General features: G+C 45.0%; 1 protein-coding gene across 1 annotated transcript; it reads right to left on the reverse strand.

Moving 5' to 3' along the window:
- Positions 1 to 250: 250 nt before the first annotated feature.
- NENF (neudesin neurotrophic factor) lies at positions 251 to 11,584 on the reverse strand. Its single transcript, XM_007988502.3, has 4 exons — positions 11,309 to 11,584; positions 4,044 to 4,104; positions 1,901 to 2,004; positions 251 to 559 (listed from the first exon to the last, which is right to left on the reverse strand). The coding sequence occupies exons 1-4, from the start codon at positions 11,483 to 11,485 to the stop codon at positions 383 to 385; spliced, it is 519 nt and encodes a 172-aa protein (XP_007986693.3). The 5' UTR covers positions 11,486 to 11,584; the 3' UTR covers positions 251 to 382.
- Positions 11,585 to 24,767: the final 13,183 nt, after the last annotated feature.

Raw genomic sequence — 24,767 nt, forward strand, 5'->3', positions numbered from 1 at the left:
CTGGGGAAGAATTCTCCTTTTGTAAAAATGGGATGTTTATTTTTGTTTTGATTATGAAGTGAACATGGTCACAGTTGAAAATCTGGCAAGTTCAGAAAAGTATAAAGGTCGCTCAAAATCCCACTGCCCAGCCAGCTGACACTGACGTCTAGGAGGTGTCCCACTTTGGCTCTTATTGACTCCTGGTGTGTGGACAGGGGTCCCCAGGTAGACAGAACCCCTGACCAAGGACAACAGGAGGCATTTGCTCTTCCAGGGTAAGCATCTGTTTTATTCGGATCTGTGTGGCTCAGGGGCTCCAGGCAGCCCGTTTTGCAGGAGATTCAGCACCTAGTGTCTTCCTGCCTCATTCTTCCAAGAACCTGCTCCTGCAGGTGGAACATCAGAACTCATCCTTGATGTCGAAATGGGGCTGGTCTTCAGGCTTGAAGTCCAGGTTAGGGCTGCCATCCTCATTGAGAATTCTCCGGGCTGTGTAGCCAACGATGGGGTATTTGGCTTTGTACACTTTGGTGAAGACCTCATCCAGGGCCTCTAGTTCCTTGGCCGTGAGACCCGTCTTGGGGAGAAAAGCACAAGACAGACAGGAGATGGGGTAAGTGGATGGTGTGGGGCACTGGCCTTTCTCCATCCCTGCCTTGCCTCCCACATCCCTAATGCAAGAGAAAAGATATCTCAACAAACCAAATAATGGGCAAATGGCTTAAGAGACACTGCTGTGTGGGGCGGGTGCGAGGGTATAACATACGGGGAGCAATGCTTCATCACACTTTGCAGTTTGACTGATGCAAGGATGCAAGATTCCAGAGAGCACCATGACCATGCTGGGGTGGGGCAGGACGTGCCCTGCTGCATCTGCATCCCCTTCCCCCACTTAATCCTCCCTCTCTCTACACTCCTCCCATTATACATTTGGCACCTTCCCCTTTCTTAAGTTCTTCATTCATTTTTGTAATATTGTTACATCCATTTTGTTATAAGTTTGGCTCATCTCAATTTATCTCAATGTCAGTTTGATGTTGAGCACTGCTGGGGGAAATTCCAGCCTTACTGTTGGGATTATTTAGACCTTGAATAGGTTTTAAAAAAAAATTTTTTTTTTTTCTTTGAGATGAAGTCTCACTCTGTTGCCCAGCCTGGAGCACAGTGGCACGATCTCAACTCACTGCAAACTCTGCCTCCTGGATTCGAGCAATTCTCCTGCCTCAGCCTCCCAAGTAGCTGGGATTACAGGCATGCGCCACCACACTCAGCTAATTTTTGTATTTTTAGTAGAGACGGGGTTTCTCCATGTTGGCCTAGCTGGTCTCAAACTCCTGACCTCAGGTGATCCACCCACCTCGGCCTTCCAAAGTGCTGGGATTACAGGCATGATCCACCACTCCCGGCCTAAAAAACGTTTTAATGTTACCTTCTCCTTCGCAGAAATATGAGCATAGAGGGAGACCTTTCTTCCCAATCTAGTTCATCCACAAAGCTACCAAGTATGGCCTGGGGAATGGGTCTCAGAGACTAACAGCAAGACCGTAAGGGGCTGAGGGGACGGGGTGGCAGGTACAGATCATAAGGAGCATTAGGTTGCCAAAGCAGGTTGGGGCCAAATTGTGATGATCACTGAGTTGAATCACAAGTTTGTAAGAGTTTGGACTTAACTCTAGGCAACAGACAGCCACGGAAGGTTTCTGAGTCAAGGTGACATGGCAGGATAATCTATTTCAAGAAAATGCCTGGCCACCACACCAAGCGGACCACAGGGGTAAATAAGCCAGTTAGGAAGCCTTGCTTCTGCCCAGAGGTAAAAAAAAAAAAAAAAAGAAAGAAAGAAAGAAAAAAAGAAAAAGAGAAAAAGGCATGGACAAGGAGGTAGAGCATTTTAACAAAGGCTTATAATCTGGCTCACAGTGTCATGGGTGAGGTCTGCAGGATCCAAGGACATCTTGGCTACCCCTCTAGTGGAGTCTTTCCCGGTCAAGGCATTGTAAGGGGCTCCTCGTCCATAAAACTCTGTAGTGGGGAGGAAGGAAGAGACGTGAGTGTCGGTTTACATGCAGAGTAACCAGGAGCCTGCACGTGGGGGGGCTCCCAAGGCCCCCACCCAATCCTAAAAAAGGCTCCAGGCTCACGGAGAGGCCAAACAATGGCGACATAAAGTCCAGTAAGCCACCCCAGCCATCAGGTTGGATTCCATTCATTCTAAATGTGAAATAAGTCACACATGCAGGCTGAGCAGGGATTTTCAGAAAATACAAAATGAGAATAGTCCCCCTAAAATTTTTTTTTTGACAGGGTCTCACTCTTATCCAGGCTGGAGTACAGTGGCACGATCTTAGCTCACTGCAATCTCCACCTCCCAGGTTCAAGCGATTCTCCCACCTCAGCCTCCAGAGTAGCTGGGACTACAGGCATGCACCGCCATGCCCAGCTAATTTGTGTATTTTTTGAAGAGATGGGGTTTCACCATGTTGCCCAGACTAGTCTTGAACTCCTGAGCTCACATGATCCACCCACCTTGGTCTCCCAAAGCACTGGGATTACAAGCATGAGCCACTGTGCCCAGCTCCCCTCTCGCTCTTTTTTTTTTTTTTTAACCTAAGTGTTAATACTGAGAAGATAGTCTCTTAAAAATATAAGAGACGCAGGCTGGGCGTGGTGGCTCACACCTGTAATCCCAGCACTTTGAGAAGCCAAGATGGGCAGATCATTTGAGGTCAGGAGTTCAAAACCAGCCTGGCCAACATGGTGAAACCCCAGCTCTACTAAAAATACAAAAAATTAGCTGGGCATGGTGCTATACACCTGTAATCCCAATAACTCGACAGGCAGAGGCAGGAGAACTGCTTGAACCTGGCAGGTGGAGGAGGTCGCATCACTGCACTCTAACCTGGGCGACAGAACGAGACTCTGTCTCCAAAAAAAAAATTAAAGATGCAAACAAGAAAAATGTTCCTTCTTCTTAAATGTTGGTGGAAGCCAAATCTATTTCCATTCAGCAGTGTTTGTTATCAAATAATAGATGAACCAATATAAAACTACCTCCAAGATATAATTACACTATATCTGCCATATAGTTACACTAAATGGCACTAAAATGTTCTGTAATGTACTATAATGCCAACTCTTTACTAAAGAACACTTCTCTCATTGCTTCAACTAGGGTAAATCATCAAGTTTGAATTTAATTCTACAGGCAATGGAAAGCCATGGAAGGCTTTTGAGTAATATCATTATCAGGGGAAAAAACCCCTACTGAAGTAAAACACTGACAAAGATTAACTCAATCTGCTCATTTAAAATGGAAGGAAGGCCAGGCGTGGTGGCTCACGCCTGTAATACTAGCACTTCGGCAGGCCGAAGTGGGTGGATCACGAGGTCAGGAGTTCAAGATCAGCCTCGCCAAGATGGTGAAACCCCATCTCTACTAAAAATATTAAAAAATTAGCCGGGCCGGGCGCGGTGGCTCAAGCCTGTAATCCCAGCACTTAGGGAGGCCGAGACGGGCGGATCACGAGGTCAGGAGATCGAGACCATCCTGGCTAACACGGTGAAACCCCGTCTCTACTAAAAATACAAAAAACTAGCCGGGCGAGGTGGCGGGCGCCTGTAGTCCCAGCTACTCCGGAGGCTGAGGCAGGAGAATGGCGTGAACCTGGGAGGCGGAGCTTGCAGTGAGCTGAGATCCGGCCACTGCACTCCAGCCTGGGCTACAGAGCAAGACTCCGTCTCAAAAAAAAAAAAAAAAAAATTAGCCGGGGGGTGGTGGTGAGTGCCTGTAATCCCAGCTACTCAGAAGGCTGAGGCAGAGAATTGTTTGAACCCAAGAGGCGGAGTTTGCAGTGAGCCAAGATCGTGCCACCACACTCCAGCCTGGGTGACAGAGTGAAACTGCATCTCAAAATTAAATTAAATAATTAAAAATAAAAAAAATAAAATGGAATGAAACAGACTTACCTAATGTTCCCTCCCTTTCCTCACACCTCCAAGTGCTGCTCACTCTGGCTTCTGTGCTCCCTGGAAATGAAGATTCAAAATGCCACACCACTTACCCTTTCCGGAGGTGACATCAAACACCACTCCCTTCACTGCCAAGTAGATGGGCTGATCTTCCTAGAAAGCAGGGGAGAAGCTGTGAAGAGGAGGGGAAGAGCCGGCTCTTCCAGTGCAACGTAGTTAAATCTTCTCCCATCACAAGCTGAGCAAAGAGCAGTGGGTCAAGTCCCAGTGGCCTTCTGTTAAGCCTGGTCCTTGGCAAGCTTGCCACCTGCCTGGGCAGCGTCATGCCCATGCACAGAAATTTGGAAAAGTCATAAAGTCTCATGACAAGAATGTGGCAATCCTCTCCTTTATAAAGAAAATCAGAGGCCAGGCACAGTGACTCCCACCTGTAATCCCAGCACTGTGGGAGACCAAGGCGGATGGATCACCCGAGGTCAGGAGTTCAAGACCAGCCTGGCCAACATGGCAAAACCCTATCTCTACTAAAAATACAAAAATTAGCTGGGCATGGTGGCACATGCCTGTAATCCCAGCTGCTCAGGAGTCTGAGGCTGGAGAATTGCATGAACCCTGGAGCCAGAGGTCATAGTGAACCAAGATCATGCCACTGCACTCTAGCCTGGGCAACACAGTGAGACTCCGTCTCAAAAAAAAAAGAAAATCAGGAACTGAAGCAACTTCATGGAGATGAAAATTCAAAAGAATAGTAAATGATGAATTACTTATCAGTCTAAATTTCCTTTCCTCTTCATCAATAGTCATACATTGATGTAACTGATACGAGCAATCTATTTTATATTTTGCTTCTTATAGGTACTATTCCTTTATATAAACATTCCCACCAAAATGACTGTCACTTAAACAGCTCCATGGGGCCCCATCTTTTTTTTTTTGAGACAGAGTTTCGCTCTTATTGCCCAGGCTGGAGTGCAATGGCACGATGTCAGCTCACTGCAACCTCCGCCTTCAGGGTTCAAGAGATTCTCCTGACTCAGTCTCTTGAGTAGCTGGGATTACAGGTACCTGCCACCACACCCGGCTAATTTTTTGTCTTTTTAGTAGAGACAGGGTTTTACCATGTTGGCCAGGCTGCCCTCGAACTCCTGACCTCAGGTGATCCACCCACCTCGGCCTCCCAAAGTGCTGGGATTACAGGCATGAGCCACTGCACCCAGCAATCTCCTTTTTTTTTTTTTTTAGCAATAAAAGCTTTATCTCCTCCTTAAACTACTTACTTGAAGGTGTAAGTGCTAAGAGGAAGTCATATTAAAGGGGAAGAAAAGAATGTTTAGTGTTTTTGAGGCCTCAGAGTGACATAGATGCCTCACACACATGCCACACAGAGGAATGGCCTTATCAGTAAACAGAGCATGCTGTGGTGGTGAGTTCTGACCCGGTATAGATGGACATCCAAGGATAGCACAGTCCCCAGGGACAGACTCTCAGGCCCAGGAAATGGCAACTGAGAAGGTGGAGGGTGGGTGGAAGGCTTGGGAGTATAAATGCAGATGCAGGAATAGAAGTGACACAGAGACAGCCAGGCACGGTGGCTCCCAGCACTTTGGGAGGCTGAAGTGGGCAGATCACTTAAGGTTAGGAGTTTGAGACCAGCCTGGCCAACATGGTGAAAACCTGTCTCTACTAAAAATACAAAAATTAGCCGGGTGTGGTGGTGGGTGCCTGTAATCCCAGTTACTGGGGAGGCAGAATTGCTTGAACCCAGAAGGAGGTTGCAGTGAGCCAAGATCACACTACTGCACTCCAGCCTTGATGACAGAGCAAGACTCTGTCTCTAAACACACACACACACACACACACACACACACACACAAAACAAACAAAATCAGCCACTGCACTGCAGTCTGGGTGACAGAGTGAGACTTCGTCTCAAAAACTAAACGTAACTAAAATAACCTTGTGAGGCAGGTATTACTATACCCATTTTATAGGTGAAGAAACTGAGGCTTAGAGTTTACATAACCTATCAAAGGTTTCTCTGCTGGTAAATAAAAAGTCAGGATTCAGACTCACACCTGTCTGACTCTAAGCCTTTGCCCTTCCTCGGGCAATTTTTCCTTATTGAAAACTTGAATGCCAATCTCTGGCCTGCAATTTGTAGACAGTGAAACCCTGCTATCATAACAGGTGTGTGACAGGGCAAAAGCTAGCGGTGAACATGTGCAAGTGAGATCTCTACCTATCAGGGCAATTTTGACAAGAGCTGAAGAAAACAAGGTCCAAAGAAAGGCACTCTGGAACACACTACCTTTTTTTCCCTATTTTCATTTTTGTTCAACACACTCACTCTGTAACCTGTTATCTACACGAGAGGTCCTCAAAATCACCTCCTCTGTACAACCCTTACTAGAATTACTGGGAGAATGAAGTTTTAAAGAAGCACCAAGGAGATGCTGTCCAGATTTTTTTTCTTTTTTAAAATAGAGACAAGGTCTCACTATGCTGCCCAGGCTGGTCTCCAACTCCTGGGCTTCAGTGATCTTCCCAGCTCGGCCTCCCAAACGGCTGGTACTACAGATGTGAACCACCACACCCCGCCCAGATTTGTAGCAAGCATTCGAAGAGGACTAATATATACCAAAGATTTTTCTATTCCCGTATGTGAATGATTTAGGGAGCCATGCTATGGGATCACTCTGAGGCCCTACGATGCCTAAAAGGAAAGAACTGGCTCTTGGTGTGGTAGATCCAGAACACAGTGTGGTTCTGTGAAAGATACCAGCAGCTAGGACACCCATGCTTCACGGATTTCCCATCTGAAGCTGCCACTGGAGAACCACACAAACCCCTGCATGGGTGTCTGAGCTCTCTCACCTTGAACCACACAGCGGGATGTGTGACTGATAGAGGTGGGTCTGCCTTGGCTCTCATCCAAGAAAGAAGGTTTTATATACAGTAGAAACAAGTCACTCATTGCTAGATGTTTCAGAAAGACTTGTTACACAGTCTTGTTATACAATCCACAATCCCATAGCAGAAACTCTTCGGGATCAGATATGTTTTCAATATGAGAATCTGTCAGATTTTAGAAAGGTGTTATGGGGAACATACCACATATTAAGCAATACATCTAGGGAGGTACAAGGAAACACCCATAATCAAATATGTTAGTATTTCTCCAGTGAAACATGAACATTCACACTAAATGGGATAAAGACTAACGTAGACTCATAGCAGCTCCAACAAGGTTCTCTCACCAAGTGATTTCAGATCAAGTTGGGTTTTGCTGTCAAATGACTTGTGAAAAACAAAAATGTCTAGGTTTCAGAACTTATTAGATTTCTGTAGTGCATGAAAGGACTGCGGACCTGTTATAATGACTCTTGCTTGTATCTTTAAAAAGATAATAAAACTAATAGTAGCTAACATTTATTAAGGCTTACAGTGCTAAGCCCTATTCCAGGCCTATGCTAAGCCTGTGCACACCACCATCTCATTTAATGCGGCATTCACAAAACACCTGCTTAGAGGAGGAACTCTTTTATTTATTTATTTTTTTGGTAGAGGTGAGGTCTCGCTATGTTGCCCAGGCTGGTCTCAAACTCCTGGCCTCATGCAATCCTCCTGCCTTGACCTCCCTAAGTAAATGCTGGGATTACAGGTGTGAGTCACCACACTCAGCCAAGTAGGAACTCTTATTATAACCATTGTGATTATTTATTTTATGTGTCAATTTGCATAGGTTACTGTACCCAGTTATTCAATCAAATACTCACCTAGATATTACTGTGCAGGTATTTAGAAGTGTTGAACATCTACAATCAATTGGCTTTATATAAGGAGATTATCCAAGATGATCTGGGTGGTCCTAATCCCATAGTTGAAAGATCTTAACAAGGCTGGGTGCAGTGGCTCACCCCTGTAATCCCAGCACTTTGGGAGGCTGAGGTGGGTGGATCACAAGGTCAGTTCAAGACCAGCCTGGCCAAGATGGTGAAACCCTGTCTCTACTAAAAATACCAAAAAGTAGCCGGGCGTGGTGGTGGGCGCCTGTAATCCCAGCTACTCGGGACGCTGAGGCAGAGAAATGCCTGAACATGGGAGGTGGAGGTTGCAGTGAACTGAGATCACACCACTGCACTCCAGCCTGGGAGACAGAGCGAGATTCTGTCTCAAAAAAAAAAAACAAAAAAAAAAAAACAAAGACCTGTGGGCTACAGCATCTGCTCCTGCCTGAGGGCTTCCAGCCTGCCCCTTCTGATAGCCTGCCCTATATATTTCCAACTTGTCCAGCCAGCCCCCGCGATCGTGTAAACTAATCCTTATGATAAACCATTTCTCTATCTATATATAGTTGACCCTTGAACAACACAGGGTTTGAACTGCATGGGTCCACTTATATGTGGATTTTCTTCCACCTCTGCCACCCCTGAGATAGCAACACCAACCACTCCTCTTCCTTCTCAGGATGCAGACCTTTATAATGATCCACTTTCACTTAATAGTAAATATATTTTCTCTTCTTTATGATTTTCCTAAGAACATTTTCTTTTCTCTAGCTTAGATTACTGTAAGAATACAGTATATAATACATATACAAAATATGTGGTAATCGACTCTATTCTTGGGTCTTGTGGTCAACAGTAGGCTATTAGTAGTTAAGTTTTGAGCCAGGCATGGAGGCTCACCCCTGTATTCCCAGCACTTTGGGAAACTCAGGTGGAAGAGTTGCTTGAGCCCAGTAGTTCGACACCAGCCTGGGCAACACAGGAAGACCCCATCTCTACAGAAAATTAAAAAGATAGCTGGGTGTGGTGGTGCATACCTGTAATGCCAGTAACTGGGGAGGCTTAGGTAGGAGGACTGCTTGAGCCCAGGAGGAGGCTGTAGTGAGCTGTGTTCCTGCCACTGCACTCCAAGCTTAGCAACAGAGTGAGACCCTATCTCAAAACAAAAAAAAAAAGAAAAGAAAAAAGAAAAAAAATTGTAGTTTTGGGGGTAGTCAAAAGTTATACATGGCTGGGTGCACACCTGTAATACTAGCTACTTGGGAGGCTGCAGCAGGAGGATCGCTTGGGCCAAGAGTGCCAGGCTGTAGTGCACCATGACTGTGCCTGTGAAAAGCCACTCACTCCAGTCTGGGCAACATAGCAAGACCCTGCCTCCAAAAGAAAAAGTTATATGCAGATTTTTGACTGCATGGGTGTCGGTACCCCAAACTCCTGTATTGCTCAAGGATCATCTGTACAGATATAGATATCCAAATGGTTCTGTTCCCTAGTGAAACCTTGACTAATGCAGGTATCTTACAGATGAACAAAGTAGAGACTCAGAGAGGTTTAGTAATTTGCCCCAAATCACACAGCAGAACAGGGACTCAAAACCAGGTATGATCCAATGTATTATACAAATTGTGACACTTCTGAGTCAAAGGGGGTGTTATTAATACTTATCCCTGGATAACAGGCATAGACTAGAACAATCTAGGTCAAACAACAGCTCAGCATAGCTTGAACCCACTGCACTCAACTGCCTCTCTCGTCCCTACTCCCCTCCTCTCTCTGGCTCCTTCCTTCCACCTACAGATATCCTCAGGCTCCACTCCCAAAACAATTGTTTCCTAACCCTGTTTCCATCTCAAGGTCCTCTCTCTGTTTCCCTCAGTTAAATTTCAATCTATAACATCAACATCAAAAAACCAAGGGTCTTTTCTCAGTCCTCATCTTGCAGTTCTGGCACTCTTGCTGGAACCTCAGTGGTGAACTCTCTCTTTCCTTAGATTTTGTGCCAGCGGTCCCAAAGATCATCGGGTCAGTTGGAGAGTCCCTAGAAGGAAGATTCCAAGAACTCAGCATATAGTTCTACTCACAGCTGGCAAGGAAAAACACAGAGGTAGAATCTAGGGGAATCTATGTGTAGGTTTCCTATGCTCTCTCCCTCCCATGAGAAAGAGCACACTCTTCCCCCAGCAACAAAACTTGACAACGTGTGCCATTCTTCTGGCAGAACATTCTTCTGCTAGAGATGCCCATTAGACTCAGCACCCGAGGTTTTCAATGGGGGCTGGTCACATAGGGCATACTCTGCCTAGCATATACAGTGTTCAATACTAACCTCAATACTAACCTCACCATCTGTATATACAGCCTAGGCGAGTGAGCCCACCCTTATTGGGTGAGAAATCCAGACACCAGACAAGTCCTACCCTTGCAAGCAGGATTTTCTAAGGAGAGCAGGCCTGTCATGTTAACTTTTTTCTGCACAGATGCCTGGACTCCGAACCATCTGGTTCCCTCTGCTAACGGCAAAAAGGCATCCCTTAACATCCTCACATCCCAGCCATGTCTCCCAGTCCATATAAGGCCAATTAACTCAGGAATTAGGGATACCAGGCCAGAGGGTTTTGAAAAACATCAGGCCCCTTCCAGCTCTACCACTAACAGGTGGCAGGCCTCAGTTTCCTTATGTGTAAAAGCAGGAGATGGGTTCCTGCCAGCTCTGAAATGCTATGGTACTATGACCTCACCCCAATGCTGTTCCCCCGCTCCGCATTTAATATCAGCACCCCAGTGGTCCTTGTCATGAGCAGCATCTTGCTGTCACACGACACAGCCATCGCACCAGTCCCAACCAACCCAGGTGGACAGGTGGTTGTGAGTTTTCTGGACGCCTCTAGACTATCGATTGACGTGTGTGGGTGTCTGTGTGTGTGTGGGTGGGTGTGTGTGTGGCGGGGGGGGGGTCTCTAACCTCCAGTTCACCCTCTACACTCGCTTTCAGCTTTGGGTGAGCCCCAGGGGCACAGGCATAAAAGTGGGTTTGAGGAGTCCGATGCAGAGGAGGTCTGGGATACAGGAGCAGGAAAAGGAAGTGCAGGCAAAGACTGGCTTATCCCAGGACCTGTCCCAATTCCTGCCTAACCCAGGGAGCAGACTTTGCTTCCCTCCCTCCGTCCCCCGCCACTCCCCACTATGCATGGGCACAGTAAGCACCTCAGCTGATGCTAACATGAAAACCAGAAAGTTCTGAGGTCTGTACGCAGATCATCAACGAAAAGGCGGCTAGAGGGGGAATCTCCCGGGGACCGAGGGGGAAGCTCAGGGTGGGGTATGCGGGCAAAGCGGGGCGCTCCGACTGTTCAGGACTCGCCCTCAACCCTCAGCCATCCGTCCCGGCCTAGATATAGGAGGCCCAGCGGCCCGGGCAGAGCGCAGAGCCGGGGCTCCGGAAGGGGGCGCCCGCCGCGGGCCGCGCGTCCCCCATGCTTCCTGGGCCGCGGGCGCCTCCTGGGTCCCAGCTCGGCTCGCCGCAGACCGGATGCGACCCCGGGTCCCTCGGCCCGTGCCGCCCCGCCTACCTCCTCCCCGCCATAGCGGGCCAGCTCCTCCTCGGTAAAAAGCCGCACTGGGGGCCCCCGCTCGGCAGGGCGCGGAGTCTGCCCAGCCCGGGCTGTGGGCAGTCCCGGGGCCAGCGCTAGGACCAGGGCCAGCGCTGCCAGCGGCCGCAGCCGCCGCCCCGGCGCGGGGCCCGCCATGGTGAGCGCGCAGCGCTTGCCAAGGCCAGCCAGGGCGGCGGGGTCTCAGCACGCGCGCCCCGCGGCCGGGAGTCCCAGCACGCACGCCCAGCGGCCCAGAGTCCCGCCCCGCGCCCAGAGCCGGCCAGAGGGCGGGGAACCGAGAACCGACGCTCTCCGCGCGCCTCCTGCGCCTCGGGGTGGGGCTGGCAGGGCTATTCGGGCGGCGCAGCTGGAAACCTGGGAACTAGGATTGTAATCCTGAACTCCTAAATCCAAACTGCAGACTGGAAGTTACCAAAAAATGTCACAGTAGTTCCTTGATCAGATACAAAGATGACAGAGCCCGACATACCAGGACCTGGAAAGCTGTATTTCTAAAATAAGACCCCTGCTTTTATTTTTGGCTGACTTTTTTTCTTCCTACTTGTGTTTAAGTTTCTGGTTCCCAAGAAGATCTTTGCAAAGGGTAGGGTGCTGTCACCGATATGCCCTGAAATAATAAGAGCTAACATTTGTGCCAAACTTTGCTCATTACTTTATGCAACAAATATTTTTTGAGTACCTCCATGTACCAGGTCACTGGGGACTCATCGCTGAAGAAGACAGATCCATGCCCACGTGGAGCTTACATTGTGTGGGCAGATAGACAATAAGATTCTAAGTATTATGTTAGATGGTGGTGAATACTAGGGAGAAAAAGCAGGGCAAAGAGATAGGGAGCACTGGGATGGCCATTTTATTTTATTGTTATGTATTTATTTATTTTTGAGATGGAGTCTGTCACCTAGGCTGGAGTGCAGTGGCACCATCTTGACTCACTGCAACCTCCACCTCCTGGGTTCAAGTGATTCTCCTGCATCAGCCTCCAGAGTAGTTGGGATTACAGGCACCCACCACCATGCCCAGTTAATTTTTTTTTTTTTTAATTTTTAGTCAAGATAGGGTTTCACTATATGCTGGCCAGACTGGTCTTGAACTCCTGACCTCAAGTGAACCATCCACCTCATCTTCCCAAAGTGCTGGGATTACAGGCTTGAGCAACGGTGCCCACTTATGGGATGGGCATTTTAAGTAGGCAGGTTAGGGAAGGCCTCACTGAGAACATGGTATTTGCCTAAAAATCTACAGGAGATGAAGGAGGCGGTCTAGAGGGAAGAGCACTTTGGTCAAAGTAACAAGCTCATAAATGTGGAGGAATGAGGATACCTGGCTTGCTGGAGGATCAAGGGAAGGTAAGAGGGGTAGATGAAGTCAGGAAGGAAGTGGGTAAGGGAGTGGGGGTGGATCTTGGAGGCCTCACAGGTTATTTTCCAGACGGGCTTTTACTCTGAGTAAATGGAATAGAGGAATTAACAGAAAAGGGGTCTCATTCCAGACCCAAGAGCAGGTTCTTAGATGTCCGCAGCAAAGAATCAGGGCAAGTTGCAGAGTATAATAGTTAAAGTAGTTTATTAGAAACTATTCCGTTTCTAATAATAGTACTACTCCATTTCTGAATAGTATCCTTGCTTGCAAGTAGTACTAAGCAAGTACTGCTTATATAGGAGCACCCCGGCCTTCAATGTAATGCTTGCTTTTATAGGGCTACAACTAGTGTACTTTATTACAAAGGCCTATGATCAGCTTGTGACAGACTATTAGTATTGTTATTCTCTTGTGTAACTATTGATTTCAGGGAAAATTTATGGGTGTACTGTTATCTTTAGAGTGAAACTCATTTTTTTTTTTTTTTTTTGAGACAGAGTCTGGCTCTATCACCCAGGCTGGAGTGCAGTGACGCGATCTCCGCTCACTGCAAACTCCGCCGCCTCCCGGGTTCATGCCATTCTCCTGCCTCAGCCTCCCTAGAAGCTGGGACTACAGGTGCCCGCCACCATGCCTGGCTAATTTTTTTGTATTTTTAGTAGAGATGGGGTTTCATCGTATTTGCCAGAATGGTCTCGATCTCCCAACCTCGTGATCCGCCTGCCTCGGCCTCCCAAAGTGCTGGGATTACAGGCCTGAGCCACAGGCCCGGCCTAGAGTGAAACTCATTTTTAAACTAAGAATGCCTTTTTTCCATTATCTCATTTCCTCAACCATAAACATCTTGTGAAGAGTGGCTATCTTCCTGGGAAAGTCACCCAGCAGATCTGGCTTTATCTGACCTTTATTCAAGATGGAGTCACTCTGGTTAGGACACTTCTGACATAATTCCCTCCTCCTTTTTACAAGGAGACCCTTAATCCTAAGGGGCGTAGGAGGACAGAAATCCATCTTTAGTAACTTCTTCAAGCTGAACAGAAGTGATAATGAAAGGAATGAGGCACATCCCCCATATATCTCCCAACTTCCTGAGCTCAGCACAAACACATTCCTCCAGATTTCTTTCAAACTTCAGAAAAACATCACCTGGGAGATCTCCAATAAGGAATGCTAAATGTATAATGTTAACCAATTGTAATGCAGTAACCGAGAGAACTACCTTGTTCCCTGTAACTTTACATATCCTGTTTACATCGGGCTATAAAAAGCAAGCACTCGCATTGTTCAGGGCCCACTTGTATGCTGTAAAATGGAGGGACCAAGTTCGAACTTGTAGTAAAGATCCTTGCCCCTTGGCTTTGACTCTGGACTCTGGTGGTCTTCTTTGGGGAACAAACGGTCTGGGTATAACATCAATATTCCTGCCTAACCATTAGGATCCCTTTGCCTAAAGTAGAGAGCTAGCCAGTCAGAAAGCATCTGTATAGTGAGTACCAATCCTACATAATTCTAAGTCCTGGAAAAAGGTGAAATCTAGAAAATTAATGTGTTGAATTTAAAGAAGCATTGAGTAAGCATAACTTTTATTCCTACATAAAAAGTACAATGCAATATATTTCACAGCACAAAACAGAATGGATAGAATTATCCCAAGCATGCTAAACAAAAAAAGTTTCCCAAGGACTACGCAGCTGTTAGAACCAAGCTGATACAGGGTCAACTGACAGCGTGTCAATGGCAGAGATGTGGGTGTCTAAGTCTTTTGTGGCCTGAGTAATATTATGTGAATAGTCTGGAATATATACGTAGCATTCTGTTTTGATTATAGTACAAGTTCCCCCTTTGAGCTGCTGTTAACATGTCCAGAGCCATAGGTTCATAAGGCTATCTGTCTAATTTGAAATGTTTCTTCAGTCAAGAGGGTAAGGGCATGGGGTATATTATTGAAAACTGCAGCTGTGTTTAGCTACGACTTTGACTTGAAGCTCCGTGTCAATTGTGGCTGCCTGTGGGGAGAAGATAGTGTCAGGCCTCTGAGCCGAAGCTCAGCCATTGTAACCCCTGTGACCTGCACATATATGTCCAGATGGCCTTCAGGAGCCAAGAAGTCTGGAGTAGCCAAAAAAACACAAAAGAAGTTAAACAGCCAGCTCCTGCCTTAACTGATTGACCAATCTTACAACATTCCACAGTTGGGAACAAGCCCCCCAAAATCCGCCCATAAATTGGCCCCAAAACTGGCCATAAACAAAATATCTGCAGCACTATGACATGTCCATAATGGCCCTAATGCCCAAGCTGGAAGGTTGTGGGTTTACAGGAATGAGGGCAAGGAACACCTGGCCCGCCCAGGGTGGAAAACTGCTTAAAGGCATTCTTAAGCCACAAACAATAGCATGAGCAATGTGTGTCTGAAGGGTGTGTTCCTGCTGCAGTTAACTAGCCCAACCTATTCATTTAATTCGGCCCATCCCTTCGTTTCCCATAAGGAATGCTTTTAGTTATTTTGATATCTATAGAAACAATGCTAATGACTGGTTTGCTGTTAATAAATATGTGGGTAAATCTGTGTTCAGGGCTCTCAGCTCTGAAGGCTGTGAGACCCCTGATTTTCCACTTCACACCTCTATATTTCTGTGTGTGTGTCTTTAATTCCTCTAGCGCCGCTGGGTTAGGGTCTCCCCAACCGAGCTGGTCTCGGCAAGTGACGCCCAACGTGGGACCTTGAATCCAGGCCGAAGGGTCGCCGGAGCCACAGTTGGAACGGAAAACTAGCTGGAGGACACCCGAGTACTCTTAAAGTAATCCCCGTGGTGAGTAAGAAGGGGAGCTCAGAAGCATCAGGATAACAGTGGAACAGGTTTGGGTTCTGGTTCGTTTCACCTTTGAACTTTTTAACACTGATAATGAAGAGGAACAAGAGTATAGCAAAGTAGCAGAAGAGATTACAGAGCATGTTTGTTTACCAGCTGAAGCTAAAGTGGCAAAGGAAGGAGAGGTTCATCCCTACCCTTCTGCACTCCCTCATTATTATTTTGAAGAAAATGACCCCCCAGATCTTTTTTTCCCAGAGGACACAGGGCAAAAAGTAGTTGCCCTAGTGACTGTTTGAGCAGCACCTTGAGCAACTGCTCTTAGTTCTATTCAGGCAGCAATTCAGCAAGCTAGACAAGAGGGTGATTTAGAGGCCTGGCAGTTCCCTATTAGAATACAACCCCCAGATCAAGAGGGAAATATTATAGCTACATTTGAGCCTTTTCCTTTTAAATTACTCAAAGAATTAAAACAAGCAATAAATCAGTATGAACCAGGTTCTCCTTTCATAATGGGACTGTTAAAGGATGTTACTGTTTCCAGTCAGATGATTCCTACTGACTGGGATGCTCTTACTCGAGCTTATCTAACTCCTGCTCAGTTCTTACAGTTTAAAACTTGGTGGGCAGATGAAGCTTCCATTCAGGCTGCTTGCAATGCCCAGGACCAACCTCAAATTAATATAACTGCAGACCATCTTTTGGGGGTTGGTGGCTGGGCTGGTTTAGATGCACAACTGGTCATGCAGGATGATACCATAGAACAGCTTAGGGGGGTGTGCATTAGGGCTTGGGAAAAAATCACTTCAGGTGGAGAACAATACCCTTCCTTTAGTGCTATAAAAACAGGACCCAGAGAACCATACGTTGATTTTATAGCTCGGTTACAGGAGTCTCTTAAAAAGATGATTGCAGATTCAGCTGCTCAGGATACAGTGTTGCAGTTATTAGCTTTTGACAATGCTAATTCCGATTGCCAGGTTGCTCTGCAACCTATCAGAGGGAAAGCACATTTAGTTGATTATATCAAGGCCTGTGATGGTATTGGAGGTAATCTGCATAAAGCTACTTTGTTGGCACAGGCAATGGCAGGACTGACAGTGGGTAAAGGAAATACTCCGTTTCCTGGAGCTTGTTTTAACTGTGGGAAGCATGGTCATACTAAAAAAGAACATAGAAAAAAATTAGCAAGTCAGGCCACCAGATAGGGGAAAAAAGAAAACTGTTGAGCCTGAGATATGTCCAAAATGTAAAAAAGGAAAACACTGGGCTAGTCAATGTCACTCTAAGTTTGATAAAGATGGGAACCCGATTTTGGGAAATGCCATGAGGGGCCTGTCCCGGGCCCTGTTCTTAACCAAGGCATTTCCAGCTAAGGCCATTCCCTCACCCCTGTACAACGTCTGTCCTCTGCCACAGCCTGTAGTGCCACAGTAGATTTATGCTGCACAAAAGCTGTGAGCCTTCTGCCTGGGGAACCCCCGCAAAAGGTCCCAATAGGAGTCTGTGGACCCTTGCCAGCAGGGACAATAGGGTTACTTTTAGGAAGGTCTAGTGTAAGTTGAAAAGGCTTACAAATACATACAGGAGTCATTGATTCAGATTACAATGGGGAAATTCAAATTGTTATATCTACTTCTGTTCCCTGGAAAGCAGAGCCAGGAGAGCACATAGCACAGCTCCTGATTGTGCCATATGTGGGAATGGGAAGAAGTGAAATTAAATGAACAGGAGGATTTGGAAGCACAAATAAACAAGGCAAAGCAGCTTATTGGGTAAATCAAATTACTGATAAACATCCTACCTGTGAAATAACTATTCAAGAAAAGAAATTTTAAGGTTTGGTAGATATGGGAGCAGACATTTCAATAATTTATCTGCAGCACTGGCCGTTCACATGGCCAATTCAATCCGCTCAATTCAACATAGTTGGAGTTGCTAAAGCCACTGAAACATATCAGAGTAGTTACATTTTGCATTGTGAGGGGCCTGATGGACAACCTGGGACTATTCAACCAATTATAACTTCTGTACCTATACATTTATGAGGAAGAGATTTATTATAACAATGGGGAGCACAAGTTCCAATTCCAGAACAATTATATAGCCCTCAAAATCAACATAGAATACATGAAATGGGGCGTGTCCCAAGGACTAGAAAAAAATTTGCAAGGTTTGAAAGAACCGCTTCAAGTGGAAAAACAAAGTTCCCACCAAAGATTAGGAAATAATTTTTGATGGCAGCCACTGTTAAGCCTCCAGAACCTATTCCTTTAAAATGGTTAACAGATAAGCCAAGTTGGATAGAACAATGGCCGCTAAGTAAAGAAAAACTGGAGTCTTTAGAGAAATTAGTTGCTGAACAATTAGAAAATGGGCACATAGCTCCAACATTTTCTCCTTGGAATTCTCCAGTTTTTGTAATTAAGAAAAAAATCGGTAAATGCAGAATGTTAACTGACTTAACAGCCATCTATTCAATTATACAATCTATGGGAGCATTACAGCGAGGATTGCCTTCTCCTACTATAATTCCAAAAAAATGGCCTTTAATTGTCATAGATTTAAAAGACTGTTTCTTTACTATCCCTTTAGCTGAGCAAGACTGTGAACGGTTTGCATTTACAATTCCTGCTGTAAACAACCTGCAGCTGCTAAGCATTATCGTTGGAAAGTGTTGCCACAGGGCATGTCAAACAGCCCAACAATTTGCCAGAGGTTTGTAGGGCAAGCAGTTGAACCTACTCGTAAAAAATTTTCACAGTGTTACATTGTTCACTATATGGGTAATATACTTTGTGCTGCCCCCACTCGAGAAATATTATTCCAAAGTTATGATCACTTGCAAAATTTGATTTCTCATGCTGGTTTAATTATAGCTCCTGTCAAAATTCAGACTACTACTCCCTACTCCTACTTGGGGACCTTAGTAAATGACACTACCACCATGCCACAGAAAGTAGCCATATGTAGGGATAAATTAAAAACATTAAATGATTTTCAAAAATTACTGGGGATATTAATTGGATATGACCTGCTCTAGGCATTCTTACCTATGCCATGAGTAACCTGTTTTCTATCCTTAGAGGAAATCCTAGTCTCACTAGCCCTCGGAGATTAACAAAAGAGGCTGAGGCAGAGTTACAACTGATTGAAAAGCAAGTCCATAAAGCTCAGATAAATAGAATAGGTCCAGAGAAGACTCTAGATTTGCTAACTTTTTCAACTCAGCATTCACCTACTGGTGTTATTGTCCAAGAAAAGGGCTTAGTAGAGTGTCTTTTTCTTCCACATATTACTTCACAGACTCTAACTCCTTATTTAGATCAAATCGCTACTATGATAGGGATTGGGAGAGCTTGGATTGTTAAATTACATGAACATGATCCCGGAAAAATTATTGTCCCTCTCATGAGCGCACAAATACAGCAAGCATTTATAAATAGTCTTACTTGGCAAACCCATTTAGCTGACTTTGTGGGTATTCTCAATAATGGTTTTCCTAAAACGAAGCTATTTCAGTTTTTGAAATTAACTAATTGTATTCTCCCTAAAATAACTAAATTTAAACCAATTGAAGGTGCTGAGAATGTTTTTACAGATAAGTCTAGTAATGGTAAAGCTTCTTATTTTGGCTCAAAAAGTAAAGCTTTCCAGACATCCTATACTTCAGCTCAAAAAGCAGAGCTTGTAGCAGTGATTGAGGTATTGACTGCTTTTTATATGCCTATTAATGTGATTTCTGATTCTTCATACGTGGTTCATTCCACACAGTTAATTGAAAATGCTCAGTTATGATTTCATACAGAAGAACAATTGATGACAAAAACAAAAAAGGAGGAGAAATAGGGATTATAGGACAGCCCATACACAATTGAATCTAGCATTATTTGGTGACAAGATCCAATAACGAAAAGGTCCAATAATTAAAAAAAAAATCAAGAAATAGGTAAAATAATAACTTGGGGTAGAGGTTTTGCTTGTATTTTTCCAGGCCAAAATCGACAGCCGATTTGGATACCATCCAGACATCTAAAACCTTATTATGAGCAGATGCCGAGGAAGAGACTCTGGGAGCATCCCGAGGACCCCCCAGTTGCAGCCATGTTGAGACTAACACTGAGGGGGACCCCAACTGTCATGAGCAATACACGTCGAACACAGCCACCCACCTGGGACAGATCAAGAAGCTATCACAGATGGCAGAAGAAAACCTAAGGAAAGCCAGACAACCAGTCACAATGACCGTGAGCGTTCCTTCAATAAGGGCTGGTAATAATGCCTGGATGCAATCACTCTGACACAGTTACACATGCTTTCTGATCTCAGTATTTACCATAATAAATCTGCTCCTATAATTGAGGCATACTGCCCTTAAAAATCTGTTTTGTAAACAGGATTGGACCCAGTTGGAAAAAATGAACATACTTGTTTAGGAAGATTGCATCGCAGAACAGGCAGACTTGCTGCACAATGATTCCTATGGAATCATTGTTAATTTGTTCCCTAAGGGGATGTTTAGCTTGAATTGCACCTTTCAGTCTGCATGCCACGGTCACACTATGTTCAGATGATCTGAACAAAATGGTCAGATGGTAGAAATGATAAGAAGTACGGCAAAAGTTCCTATTATCTGGAACCATGGCGATATAGTGGTACCTCAACTTCAAATGATATGGCCCGCTCTAGGAGCTTAACATAAGGATTTGTGGAAACTATTAAATGCTCTTAGTAAGATCAAAATTTGGGAAAGAGTAAAAAAGCATCTAGAAGGACACTCTACAAACTTGTTTTTGGATATAGCAAAATTAAAAGAACAAATATTTAAAGCATCCCAGGCACACCTGACCTTAATGCCAGGAACTGGAGTACTTAAAGGAGCTGCAGACAAATTAGCAGCTAGTAACCCGTTAAAATGGATAAAAACACTTGGAAGCGCTGTGATTTCCATGATGATGGTGCTTTTAATCTGTGTTGTTTGTCTTTGTATAATCTGCAGATGTGGATAAAGTAGCTCACCATGACAAAGCTGCCCTTGCTTTTATCTCGTTGCAAATCAAAGAAGGGAGACATGTTGGGAGCAAGCCCCCCAAAACCCGGCCACAAACTGGCCCCAAAACTGGCCATAAACAAAATATCTGCAGCACTATGACATGTCCATAATGGCTCTAACGCCCAAGCTGGAAGGTTGTGGGTTTACAGGAATGAGGGCAAGGAACACCTGGCCCGCCCAGGGTGGAAAACTGCTTAAAGGCATTCTTAAGCCACAAACAATAGCATGAGCAATGTGTGTCTTAAGGGCATGTTCCTGCTGCAGTTAAGTAGCCCAACCTATTCATTTAATTCGGCCCATCCCTTCGTTTCCCATAAGGGATACTTTTAGTTAATTTAATATCTATAGAAACAATGCTAATGACTGGTTTGCTGTTAATAAATATGTGGGTAAATCTGTGTTCAGGGCTCTCAGCTCTGAAGGCTGTGAGACCCCTGATTTTCCACTTCACACCTCTATATTTCTGTGTGTGTGTCTTTAATTCCTCTAGCGCCGCTGGGTTAGGGTCTCCCCAGCCCAGCTCAGCATTCCACCATTATGACTTGTTCCTGCCCTGCCCCAGCTGATCAATCAACCTTGTGACATTCTTCTTCTGGACAATGAATCTTATGATCCCACCATGCACCTTGTGACCCCCTCCTCTGCTAACAATAGATAACCACTTCTAACTGTAACATTCCACTGCCTACCTCAGTCCTATAAAGCTGCCCCTCTCCTATCTCCCTTCGCTGACTCTCTTTTCAAATTCAGCCCACTTGTACCCAAGTGAATAAACAGCCTTGTGGCTCACACAAAGCCTGTTTAGGTGGTCTTCTATACGGACACACATGACAGATAGCCAATGGGTAAAACAACCAAGAAGTCTGCTTTTGTCACTTATGATTAGCTCTTACAGTTTCCCAGTTAGATGGGAGAGATTATAATCTAGTGAGGATACATCCTGGGAGATGAGGATGACCCTATGTACATCTTCCAGTTCAATTATAAGGCATGTATGGCCAGCCATGTGACCCACATGCCCATAACCAACCCCAAGGAGAAATATAAGCATCTAGCCATAAAGACTCATCTTGCCATCCCATCCACTTTTGGCTAGTTACAAGAAGTGTGCAATTATAGTGTTGGGGTAGTAACCATTCCATATTACAGGTTTCAGTGTGGTGATTACTGCTATTGTCTTTCAAAGCATAGGGGCACTCTGCCTAATACCTGAACTTATACAGCTGTCATTCATTCATCATGTACAGTATAACCTAAAGTCAGAGTGGAGTTTAATTTTCTGATCAAACTAAAAAGAGGCTTCTTTTGTTGGAACCTAGTTTTTAGATTCCTTCCTGGGCAGGGGTCGTCGCGAGAGACCACTCGACACGGAAGTCACAGCGGAGAGATTTATTGCTAGCGCGCTAGGGTCCTATGTCCGAAGTTGGCCACAGGACCCCGAATGCCTAGTACAGACAGTTTATAAAGGCAAAAACCACAGAAACTCACAAAGCTTGAGGCGCAAGATGATTGGAGCAGGTTATGGCCTGAGCAGGGTGTCTTACTCTGATTAGTTGGTTTGAACCTGGTTTGAACCCGCGCGGGGTATTTCCCGGACTTGTCCTTCTGTTTGAGTTCCAGGAATTTGGGTGGGTGTTTTAGATAGCCACACGGACATCGGGCGGGTGCTTTAGATGGCCACCTGGTCATTGGGCGGGTGCTTTAGATGGCCACCTGGTCATTGGGCGGGTGCTTTTAGATGGCCACCTGGTGTGGCTTTTCTAAACTTCTAAGTTTCTAAGTCTCTAAGTCTCTAAGCTTCTAAGTCTATAAGTTTCTAAGTCTAAAAGTCTAAAGGTTTCTAAGTTTCTAAGTCTATAGGTCTCTAAGTTTCTAAAGGTTTCTAAGTTTTTAAGTCTATAAGTTTCTAAGTTTTTGTGGCCTATTTTCACTTTGTTTCACGGTGGGAAGGGAAAGGGCTGGGTCCTGTTTTTCAGTAGAAGGGAAAAAGGGTTGTCCATTTACCCCAATCATAATAATTTCCCCATATGCTCATAGTGGCTGGCAGGATGTGCCAGGGTAGCCTGAGGTGGAGGAGGCATTAATTCTGTGCATACCCAGCAATCAGTTTTGTTGTGTAGGGAGGCTAAAGTTTGTGCCCATTTGGCAAAGAGATTGCTTCTTAGCTGGTTCCAATACGTGTGCAGAATTAAGATGTTAATCCACATCTTTAAGTTATTCATCCTTCTTGTTTCTCCTGAGCAGGCACCAGAGATCAGTGGCTGGTACACAGGAATAAGTGAGATCAGTCTCTTATGTTCCGGCAGCCTGTGGGACTTCATAAGAAATGGGTTAAATTCGAGATGAATGAACCCAGCTGCTTATTCCTTGAAGTTTAATTGCAGTTGGGGTACTAAGGAGTACTTGGTAGGGTATTTTGTACAAGTACTTTGGGGAAAGTTGATCTAATGGAGACCCTTCCTTCCAAGTTTTTAATAGAACCCAGTTTCCTGGCTGAATTATAACATGATCTTCTTTCTTAGTTGGGGGAGAAAGTCTCTGATTTCCATATTCAAGAGCTTTTTGCAACTGACCTAAGTTAATAACATAGTTCTGTAATTTGAAAGTATCTATATCGACTGGGTGCAGTGGCTCATTCCTGTAATCCCAGCACTTTGGGAGGCTGAAGGGGGCGGATCATGAGGTCAGCAGTTCAAGACCAGCGTGGCCAACATGGTGAAACCCCATCTCTACTAAAAATACAAAAATTAGCCAGTCATGGTGGTGGACCCCTGTAATCCCAGCTATTCCAGAGGTGAGGCAGGAGAATTGCTTGAACTCGGGAGGCAGAGGTTGCAGTGAGCCGAGACCGCGCCATTGCACTCCAGCCTGGGCAACAGAGTGAGACTCCATCTCAAAAAAAAAAAAAAAAAAAAAAAAAGTATCTATATCTACTAGGAAATCTGCAGTTAAGAAAGGACTTCCATACATTTTTTCAAAAGAGCTGAGCTACAAGTTTCCCTTAGGGGCAGCCAAAACTAACAACAAGGCCACGGGCAATAGAGACAAATAGGTTTCTGATGTTTCCTGGCATAACTTGGCAAGAGTTCTCTTTGAAGTTTGATTGGCCCTTTCTACTTTTCCTGCAAACTGGCTTCCATGCTGAATAAAGGTGATACTGAATTCCTAGAGCCAATGATATATTTTGGGTTCTTGTTGCTGTGAAAAATGGGCCATTGTCACTCTGTAAGTTTTTAGGCAGCCCAAACCTAGGGATTATTTCCTTTAATAAAAATTTAGAAATGTCAGTTGCCTTTTCAGACCAAGTAGGAAAACCTTCAATCCAACAAGTAAAGGTTTCAATGAATACTAATAAATATTTTAATCCTTCCCATGGGGGTATTTGAGTGTAGTCTATTTGCCAGTCTTCACCTGGGTATGTCCCCCTGTGCTGAACAGGCTTTGCTAAAGGAGGAGGTAAAGGTTGATTATTTGGGTTATTTTGGACACATAGTTCATAGGCCCAAGTCCCTTGTTTTACTGTTTTAAGAAGGTCTTTTCCTATAAAAAGACAAGACATCAATTGAAATAGGGAATATCTTCCCAAATGAGTAGAGTCATGCACATGTTTAACCACTTTGCATTGATCAGCCTTTGTACATATAGCCTGTCATTTTCATTAATTAGCCATCTGAAAGGGTTTCAAGTTAATCCATGGGTTTTAGCTCATTCCTGTTCTCCTTTAGTATACTCTGGCTTTATCATCACCAGGGCAGGGGGTACCAACATGCCCACAAAGTTGATTGGCTCCCTTAATGCAGCTGCCTTGGGTATAGCACCTGCAAAAGAATTTCCTTTTATTATAGTGGAGTCTCCTTTCTGATGCTCCCTGCAGTGACTCACAGCAACTTCCTTTGACAGCAGGACAGAATCTAGTAGATTTAAAATTTCCAAGTGGTATTTTTATATGGGAACCCTTAGCAGCAGTTAGGAATCTCCGTTCCTTCCAAATGATAACATGAGCGTGAAGACCAGAAAGGCATACTTGGAGTCAGTGTAAATGTTCATTCTGAAATCATTTCCCAATTGAAGGGCTATGGTAGGAGCCACTAACTGCTTCTTTTTTTTTTTTTTTTTTTTAGAGATGGGGTCTCACTCTGTCACCCAGGCTGGAGTACAATGGTGCAAACTTGGCTCACTGCAACCTCTG

The sequence above is a fragment of the Chlorocebus sabaeus genome, chromosome 25, assembly GCF_047675955.1.
Source record: "Chlorocebus sabaeus isolate Y175 chromosome 25, mChlSab1.0.hap1, whole genome shotgun sequence".
NCBI lineage: Eukaryota > Metazoa > Chordata > Mammalia > Primates > Cercopithecidae > Chlorocebus > Chlorocebus sabaeus.